This window comes from Oncorhynchus mykiss, chromosome 12 (assembly GCF_013265735.2).
Source record: "Oncorhynchus mykiss isolate Arlee chromosome 12, USDA_OmykA_1.1, whole genome shotgun sequence".
NCBI lineage: Eukaryota > Metazoa > Chordata > Actinopteri > Salmoniformes > Salmonidae > Oncorhynchus > Oncorhynchus mykiss.
In genome coordinates, this window is record NC_048576.1 from 97704578 (window position 1) to 97715720 (window position 11143).

Consider the following 11143-nt stretch of genomic DNA (forward strand, 5'->3'; position numbering starts at 1 on the left):
ACGACAGAGCCTGGGCACGAACCCAGGGACTCTGATGGCACAGCTGGCGCTGCAGTACAGCGCCCTTAACCACTGCGCCACCCGGGAGGCCCACAAGTATATATTTTTAAACCTACATATTTAGTTAATGTTGCCTGCTAACATGAATTTCTTTTAACTAGGCAAATTGTGTCACTTCTCTTGCGTTCTGTGCAACAGAGTCAGGGTATATGCAGCAGTTTGGGCCGCCTGGCTCGTTGCAAACTGTGTGAAGACCATTTCTTCCTAACAAAGGCCGTAATTAATTTGCCAAAATTGTACATAATTATGACATTACATTGAAGGTTGTACAATGTAACAGCAATATTTAGACTGATGGATGCCACCCGTTAGATAAAATATGGAACGGTTCCGTGGTTGGCAGCAGCAGGCTCGTAAGTATTCATTCTAACAGCACTTTACTGCGTTTGCCAGCAGCTCTTCGCTGTGCTTCAAGCATTGCGCTGTTTATGACTTCAAGCCTGTCAACTCCCGAGATTAGGCTGACAATACTATAGTACCTATTAGAACATCCCAAAGTCAAAGGTATATGAAATACAAATGGTAGAGAGAAATAGTCCTATAATAACTACAACCTAAAACTTCTTACCTGGGAATATTGACGACTCATGTTAAAAGGAACCAACAGCTTTCATATGTTCTCATGTTCTGAGCAAGGAACTGAAACGTTAGCTTTCTTACATGGCACATATTGTACTTTTACTTTCTTCTCCAACACTTTGTTTTTGCATTATTTAAACCAAATTGAACATGTTTCATTATTTATTTGAGACTAAATTGATTTTATTGATGTATTATATAAGTTAAAATAAGTGTTCATTCAGTATTGTTGTAATTGTCAGTATTACAAATATATATATTCATATTCATATGAACACTTTTATTTTAACTTAATATAATACATCAATAAAATCCATTGATATATATATAAATATATATAAATCGTCCCATTAATAGGTATCTGCCTTTTTTTGGTCATCCAATAAATCGGTATCGGTATTGAAAAATCATAATCGGTCGACCTCTACCCAGGACAGCAACACAATATATGTGTCTCTAATACGTGTCTCTAATATATATATATATATATTTGTAATAATACAACAATACAACAATACTGAATGAACACTTTCGATCCCATATCTACTGGGTGAAACACCACAGTGTGACATCACAGAAGCAAGATGTGTGACCTGTTGCCAGGAGACAAGGGCGACCAGTGAAGAACAAACACCATTGTAAATACAACCCATATTTATCTGTTTATTTTTTTCTCCCTTTCAAACTATTTACACATTTTTACAATTGTGCATAACCAATAATCTAACATTTGAAATGTCTATATTCTTTAAAAACTTTTGTGAGTATTGTATACTACTTTTTGATTGTTTATTTCCGTTGTTTATTTCCCCTTTGTTTATTGTTTATGTGAAAATATGTTTCCCATGCCAATAAAGTCCTTTGAATTGAATTGAATTTAATTGAGAGAGCAGAGAGAGAGAGAGCAGAGAGAAAGAGCAGAGCAGAGAGAGAGAGAGAGAGAGAGCAGAGAGAGAGAGAGAGAGAGAGCAGAGAGAGAGAGCAGAGAGAGAGCAGAGAGAGAGAGAGCAGAGAGAGAGAGAGAGAGAGAGAGAGCAGAGAGAGAGAGAGAGAGAGAGAGAGAGCAGAGAGAGAGAGAGAGAGAGAGCAGAGAGAGAGAGCAGAGAGAGAGCAGAGAGAGAGAGAGCAGAGAGAGAGAGAGAGAGAGAGAGAGCAGAGAGAGAGAGCAGAGAGAGAGAGAGCAGAGAGAGAGAGAGAGAGAGAGCAGAGAGAGAGAGCAGAGAGAGAGAGCAGAGAGAGAGCAGAGAGAGAGAGAGAGAGCAGAGAGAGAGAGAGCAGAGAGAGAGAGCAGAGAGAAAGAGCAGAGAGAGAGAGAGAGAGAGAGAGCAGAGAGAGAGAGCAGAGAGAGAGAGAGCAGAGAGAGAGAGAGCAGAGAGAGAGAGAGCAGAGAGAGAGACAGAGAGAGAGAGACAGAGAGAAGAGAGAGAGAGAAACACAGGTTGTTGTCACGTTATTGTCCTGTTGTTTTCTTAGTCATGCTCTAGATAGCTGGTGGTGTGGTTAATTAATGGGTACATCTACAACTACATCAACATCATCAATAAACAATCTAAATCAACCAGATAGTCTGGGCCTTAAAGGCTGTGAAGAAGTACACTCCCTTAGTTTCAACATTTTACCAAAGCTCAACCGTCCATTAACAGAAGGTCCACTAAAGCAACAATCAGCAATTTAGGCAGCTGTGATGTTTGTAACAAATTACAATTGTATCAATGAAAAGCAAACAGATAGAATGAAACTACATTAGCTTGGTACAAACACTAACAACCACAAATAACAACCACTAACAACCACAAATAACAACCACAAATAACAACCACTAACAACCACAAATAACAACCACAAATAACAACCACTAACAACCACAAATAACAACCACAAATAACAACCACTAACAACCACAAATAACAACCACAAATAACAACCACTAACAACCACAAATAACAACCACAAACAACCACAAATAACAACCACAAACAACCACTAACAACCACAAATAACAACCACAAATAACAACCACAAATAACAACAACTAACAACCACTAACAACCACAAACAACCCCAAATAACAACCACAAACAACCACAAATAACAACAACTAACAACCACTAACAACCACAAATAACAACCACTAACAACCACAAATAACAACCACTAACAACCACAAATAACAACCACTAACAACCACAAATAACAACCACTAACAACCACAAATAACAACCACAAATAACAACCACAAATAACAACAACAAACAACCACAAATATCAACCACTAACAACCCCAAATAACAACCATAAACAACCACAAATATCAACCACTAACAACCACAAATAACAACAACTAACAACCACTAACAACCACAAATAACAACCACTAACAACCACAAATAACAACCACTAACAACCACAAATAACAACCACTAACAACCACAAATAACAACCACAAATAACAACCACAAATAATAACAACAAACAACCACAAATAACAACCACTAACAACCACAAATAACAACCACTAACAACCACAAATAACAACCACTAACAACCACAAATAACAACCACAAATAACAACAACAAACAACCACAAATAACAACCACTAACAACCACTAACAACCCCAAATAACAACCATAAACAACCACAAATATCAACCACTAACAACCACAAATAACAACCACTAACAACCCCAAATAACAACCATAAACAACCACAAATATCAACCACTAACAACCACAAATATCAACCACTAACAACCACAAATATCAACCACTAACAACCCCAAATAACAACCATAAACAACCACAAATATCAACCACAAATATCAACCACTAACAACCACAAATATCAACCACTAACAACCCCAAATAACAACCACTAACAACCACAAATAACAACCACAAATAACAACCACTAATAACAACCACAAATAACAACCACTAACAACCACAAATATCAACCACTAACAACCCCAAATAACAACCACAAACAACCACAAACAACCACAAACAACCACAAATAACAACCACTAACAACCACAAATAACAACCACAAATAACAACCACAAATAACAACCACAAATAACAACCACAAACAACCACAAACAACCACAAATAACAACCACTAACAACCACAAATAACAACCACAAATAACAACCACAAATAACAACCACAAACAACCACAAACAACCACAAACAACCACAAACAACCACAAATAACAACCACAAACAACCACAAACAACCACAAACAACCACAAATAACAACCACTAACAACCACAAACAACCCCAAACAACCACAAATAACAACCACAAATAACAACCCCAAACAACCACAAATAACAACCACAAATAACAACCACAAATAACAACCACAAATAACAACCACAAACAACCACTAACAACCACAAATAACAACCACAAACAACCACAAATAACAACCACAAACAACCACAAATAACAACCATAAACAACCACAAATAACAACCACTAACAACCACAAATAACAACCACAAATAACAACCACAAATATCAACCACTAACAACCACAAATAACAACCACAAATAACAACCACAAATAACAACCACTAACAACCACAAATAACAACAAATAACAACCACAAATAACAACCACAAATAACAACCACTAACAACCACTAACAACCACAAATAACAACCACAAACAACCACAAATAACAACCACAAATATCAACCACTAACAACCACAAATAACAACCACTAACAACCACAAATATCAACCACTAACAACCACAAATAACAACCACTAACAACCACAAATATCAACCACTAACAACCACAAATAACAACCACTAACAACCACAAATAACAACCACTAACAACCACAAATAACAACCACTAACAACCACTAACAACCACAAATAACAACCACTAACAACCACAAATAACAACCACTAACAACCACAAATAACAACCACTAACAACCACAAATAACAATCACAAATAACAACCACTAACAACCACAAATAACAACCACAAATAACAACCACTAACAACCACAAATAACAACCACTAACAACCACAAATAACAACCACTAACAACCACTAACAACCACAAATAACAACCACTAACAACCACAAATAACAACCACTAACAACCACAAATAACAACCACTAACAACCACAAATAACAACCACAAATAACAACCACTAACAACCACAAATAACAACCACAAATAACAACCACAAATAACAACCACTAACAACCACAAATAACAACCACAAATAACAACCACTAACAACCACAAATAACAACCACAAATAACAACCACAAATAACAACAACAAATATCTCCTCCCTTGTAGAAGCATGAAGCCATTAACAAGCATTAATCTTGATTAATCAAGACCCAAGTACAAACAGAAATACCAAGATGGCCATCACGCACGCACGCACGCACGCACACACACACACACACACACACATACACATACACACACACACACACACACACACACACACACACACACACACACACACACACACACACACGCGCACGCACACACACACACACACACACACACACACATACATATATACATACATACGCACGCACGCACGCACGCACACACACTTAAATCTCCCATTTGAAAGATATAAAGAATGTAATTTCCCAGGAGGAATTTCAGTTCATTGGCATGAAGGACACTAATTACCACAGGTATATTACTGTGTTGAGTCGTGTGTCGATGCACTGAGCTGCCTCTGTAAGGTATATTCATGTGTTGAGTCGTGTGTTGATGCACTGAGCTGCCTCTGTAAGGTATATTACTGTGTTGAGGCGTGTTGAGTCGTGTGTCGATGCACTGAGCTGCCTCTGTAAGGTATATTAATGTGTTGAGTCGTGTGTTGATGCACTGAGCTGCCTCTGTAAGGTATATTACTGTGTTGAGTCGTGTGATGAACTGAGCTGCCTCTGTAAGGTATATTACTGTGTTGAGTCGTGTGTTGATGCACTGAGCTGCCTCTGTAAGGTATATTACTGTGTTGAGTCGTGTGATGAACTGAGCTGCCTCTGTAAGGTATATTACTGTGTTGAGTCGTGTGATGAACTGAGCTGCCTCTGTAAGGTATATTACTGTGTTGAGTCGTGTGTTGATGCACTGAGCTGCCTCTGTAAGGTATATTACCGTGTTGAGTCGTGTGTTGATGCACTGAGCTGCCTCTGTAAGGTATATTACTGTGTTGAGTCGTGTGTTGATGCACTGAGCTGCCTCTGTAAGGTATATTACTGTGTTGAGTCGTGTGTTGATGCACTGAGCTGCCTCTGTAAGGTATATTAATGTGTTGAGTCGTGTGTTGATGCACTGAGCTGCCTCTGTAAGGTATATTACTGTGTTGAGCCGTGTGATGAACTGAGCTGCCTCTGTAAGGTATATTACTGTGTTGAGCCGTGTGATGAACTGAGCTGCCTCTGTAAGGTATATTACTGTGTTGAGTCGTGTGCTGATGCACTGAGCTGCCTCTGTAAGGTATATTACCGTGTTGAGTCGTGTGTTGATGCACTGAGCTGCCTCTGTAAGGTATATTACTGTGTTGAGTCGTGTGATGAACTGAGCTGCCTCTGTAAGGTATATTACTGTGTTGAGTCGTGTGTTGATGCACTGAGCTGCCTCTGTAAGGTATATTACTGTGTTGAGTCGTGTGTTGATGCACTGAGCTGCCTCTGTAAGGTATATTACTGTGTTGAGTCGTGTGTTGATGCACTGAGCTGCCTCTGTAAGGTATATTACTGTGTTGAGCCGTGTGATGAACTGAGCTGCCTCTGTAAGGTATATTACTGTGTTGAGTCGTGTGATGAACTGAGCTGCCTCTGTAAGGTATATTACTGTATTGAGCCGTGTGATGAACTGAGCTGCCTCTGTAAGGTATATTACTGTGTTGAGTCGTGTGTAGACATCACACATAGGCCCTCTACACAGAGAGAAATGTTAGGCCTACTGATCTTGGCATCTGGGACGGGACGAAAAACATTGGATGTGTGTTTACCCTGCGTTAAATGTTCCTCGTTAGCATCAAGACTACACAAACCCATTAGCCTAACAGCTGGAGGCATCATAACCTGGAGATTGGATCTGAGATTTACTGTATGTGACTTTCAGGAGACAGACAGACAGACAGACAGACAGACAGACAGACAGACAGACAGACAGAGAGAGAGAGAGAGAGAGAGAGAGAGAGAGAGAGAGAGAGAGAGAGGGGGGGGGGAGAGAGAGAGGGAGAGAAAGAAGTGAAAGAAGTGAAAGAGAGAGAGAGAAAGAAGTGAGAGAGACAGACAGACAGACAGACAGACAGACAGACAGACAGACAGACAGACAGACAGACAGACAGACAGACAGACAGAGAGAGAGAGAGAGAGAAAGAAGTGAAAGAGAGAAAAAGACAGATTTAAATACACCAGACAGTTTATTAGGTACACCCCCCCCGTTCATGAAAATGGATCGCTCCTACAGACAGTGATTCACGTGGCCGTGCTGTATAAAGAAGGCAGACAGGCATCAAGGCATTCAGTTACTGTCCTATTGAACGTTAGAATGGGCAAAACCAGTGACCTAAGCGACTCAGTATCTCAGAAACGTCTGCCCTCCTGGGCTTAATAACGCACGACAATGTCTAGAGTTTATCCAGAATGGAGCGACAAACACAAAACATCCTGTCAGAGGTAGTACTGTGGGAGAAAACAGCTGGTTGATGAGAGAAGACGAAGGAGAACGGCAAGAACGGTGCGAGCTGACAGACGGGCCACAAACAGGCAAACAACGGAGCTGTACAACAGTGGTGTGCAGAACGGCATCTCGGAACGGACATCTCGTCAGTCCTTGTCACGGATTGGCTGTTGCAGCAGATGACCACACCGGGTTCCCCTCCTATCAGCTACAAACAGGAAGAAGCGGCTCCAGTGGAGGAGCGATCACCAAAATATTTGAGGAGTGGGGAAACATTGACTGGTCCGACGAATGCCGGTTCAGGATTTGGTATAAGGACAAGGGTCCTTAAACAAGAGTCCTTAAACAAGAGTTCTTAAACAAGAGTCCTTAAACCAGAGTTCTTAAACAAGAGTCCTTAAGTTGAATGCATTCCATTGTGCAACTGACTAGGTATCCCCTTTCCCTGTCCTTCCTGCCTGGTACAGGCTGGCGGTAGTGTAAAGGTGTGGGGAATGTTTCCCTGTCCTTCCTGCCTGGTACAGGCTGGCGGTAGTGTAAAGGTGTGGGGAATGTTTCCCTGTCCTTCCTGCCTGGTACAGGCTGGCGGTAGTGTAAAGGTGTGGGTAATGTTTCCCTGTCCATCCTGCCTGGTACAGGCTGGCGGTAGTGTAAAGGTGTGGGTAATGTTTCCCTGTCCATCCTGCCTGGTACAGGCTGGCGGTAGTGTAAAGGTGTGGGTAATGTTTCCCTGTCCATCCTGCCTGGTACAGGCTGGCGGTAGTGTAAAGGTGTGGGGAATGTTTCCCTGTCCATCCTGCCTGGTACAGGCTGGCGGTAGTGTAAAGGTGTGGGGAATGTTTCCCTGTCCATCCTGCCTGGTACAGGCTGGCGGTAGTGTAAAGGTGTGGAGAATGTTTCCCTGTCCATCCTGCCTGGTACAGGCTGGCGGTAGTGTAAAGGTGTGGGGAATGTTTCCCTGTCCATCCTGCCTGGTACAGGCTGGCGGTAGTGTAAAGGTGTGGGGGATGTTTCCCTGTCCATCCTGCCTGGTACAGGCTGGCGGTAGTGTAAAGGTGTGGGTAATGTTTTCCTGGCACACGTTTGGTCCCTTGACACCAATTGAGAAACAAACATTTCCAACACCTTGTAGAATCCATGGCCCCTGAAGGATTCAGGCTGTTTCTCGAGGCACAGCGGTGTCCAGTTGTCTGGATGTCCCTTTGGGTGGTGGACCATTCTTGATACACACAGGAAACTGTTGAGCGTGAAGAACACAGCAGCGTTGCAGTTTTTTGACACCAATCGGTGCGCCGGCCACCTACTACCACAGGCACTTAAATATTTTGTCTTGTCATTCACTTTCTGAATGGCACACATACACAATCCAGGCCCAATTGTCTTAAGGGTTAAAAATCTATATTTAACCTGTCTCCTCCCGTTCATCTACACTCTCAGGAAAACAAATGCTATCTAGAACCTTAAAGGGTTTTTCAACTGTACCCATAGGAGAACCCTTTGCAGGTAGAACCCTTTCTACCTGGAACAAAAAGGGTTCTCTTTTGGGGACAGCCGTAGAACCCTTTTGGAACCCTTTTTTTCTAATTGAAGTGGATTTAGCAAGTGACATCAATAAGGGATCATAGATTTCACCTGGATTCACCTGGTCTATGTCGTGGAAAGAGCAGGTGTTCTTAATGTTTTGTACACTCAGTATAGATAGATATATAGATATATAGATAGATAGATAGATAGATATTTATCTTGTCTCATGAAGGAAAAATACACAGAGCATTTATCAGAAAAGCAGGGAACTGTAATTTAGTGATATCCTGCTGAGACAGACAGACAGAGACAGGTCGTTTACTAGGCTGCACCCCAGCTGCCTGTCTTCCTGCCTGTCTTCTTGCCCTGCCTGCCTGTCTGTCTTCCTGCCTGTATCCTGTCTTCCTGCTTGTCTGTCTGTCTTCCTGCCTGTCTTCCTGCCCTTGCCTGTCTGTCTGCCTACCTTCCCTGCCTGTCTTCCTGCCCTGCCTGCCTGTCTTCCTGCTTGTCTGTCTGTCTTCCTGCCCTGTCTGTCTGTCTGCCTACCTTCCCTGCCTGTCTTTCTGCCCTGCCTGTCTGTCTGCCTACCTTCCCGTCTTCCTGCCCTGCATGTCTGTCTGTATGCCTGTCTGTCTGTATGTCTGTATGCCTGTCTGTCTGTCTGCCTACCCTGCCTGTCTGTTATAAGGATATTGTAACAGGGTTAAATAAGCTTCCACATGATACTAAAACATGTCATTTCAATGTGTTTGTATTGATGTTGGTTGGTTGACTGTAAGCTTCTCAAGTCTATAAAGGTGTATCAGAAAACCTGTACAGTGACAAGGGAAACAGCAGACACCAATAGTTTTCCAAATCTATAATAATTGTTTTATTTCTAATTCATTATAGAGAAATTATAATAATTCATGTGAAATGAATGAGTGCATTGATAAAGAAGCCTAATGGCAACCTGGCAAATGTAACCACACTTATGCAGACACACACACACGATCTCCGGTACAATCGTAATATACATATAATATACATCTCCCCATTAGGTCTATCTGACTCACCATCCCCATTATGATAGACCTATCGATGTCTGAATATCCTGGAGGAATATGCCTACCTGTGGTTGGCGCGCGTACAGATGTGTTGACGTCAATGAGAACGTATCGTTCTATTTAAACCGTGACAACTAAATGATCCTATCAGACAGATTTGATTTTTTTTTTATACACCAAATCGTATAATCCATCAGAAAATAAATCCAACGGTCACCTCGAGATCACATTCGGTTCTGTCTGGCAACCTGTTTTGTCTCAGTGTCATAGCGACGTTGGCGATGAATACATGTATAATAAACTAACGTACACACACACACACACGGCATAATACATGTTGTGATGATCATATTTCAAAACACTTGTACAGACAGGAGCTTCCTTCGATCAAATATCCTCCAAATTCTCCTTCATCATCATCATCATCATCCGTGGATGTCGTTAACCGACAGCTGGAGACTTACCTCATCTCTGTCCCCCTGCCCGAACTGAAGCCCCAAATCCACAAAATGTTCGACCCGAATATAACCGTCAGCATCCTCATCACACACGTCGAATACCTCCTTGAGCTTTTTCAGGAAGCCTAGAAGCTGTTCTTGGTCGGGGAAGACGTTTCCTTCCATCTTAAGAGTTCGGTTTGTCAGATAACGTCGTTATTGGACGGACTTTGTTTGAATGGGTTCTGTATTCGCCATCATTCCGGTTGCCGTTCTCCGCTGGTGCCGTTGTTGACTGGCTCGGTTGGTGCCGTGACATCAGCAGCATCCCGTTACGGAATGGGAAGGACCACTGATCGACGCGCCGTGGGTAGAGACGATAAATGGCTACGATTCACGATCATGAAGGAGAAAAAAAATCGACACCTGTCAGGTCGGGTGTTTTTATGTTAGGATACTGAGAAAGATACAATTTGATGTTATTGCGACACCATCTAGCTCCTTGATTGTTTTCCAACCATAGGACTATTGAACAGAACATTGGAAGTTAACCATTACTGTAAATCAACGTAAAATAAATGATGATATTTAAAAAGTAAAAACAGAACTAAATATGACACGTTTTTCAATCGCCAGAACTAAATATGACACGTTTTCCAATCGCCAATGTATGTATTGTCCTGGTACACGCCCCAGCTCCATGGTTACCCTGAATAGCTACTTTACATTCCGTTAAATTGTCCTGACCTCTGGTGTGGATGCTATTCTTGATAACTACCGGAACTATGGCATAGCTTA

At 41.7% G+C, this 11143-nt stretch overlaps 1 protein-coding gene across 1 annotated transcript in view; it reads right to left on the bottom strand.

The window, feature by feature from the left end:
* The window catches only part of LOC110539076 (rab11 family-interacting protein 4A-like), a 94953-nt gene extending 84275 nt beyond the window's left edge, over window positions 1-10678 (bottom strand). Inside the window, exon 1 of the mRNA XM_036939409.1 lies at window positions 10373-10678. Within this exon, the coding sequence (XP_036795304.1) occupies window positions 10373-10531 (159 nt within the window). The 5' untranslated portion in view covers window positions 10532-10678. The remainder of the gene's footprint in view (window positions 1-10372) is intronic.
* Between the last annotated feature and the right edge of the window lie 465 nt (window positions 10679-11143).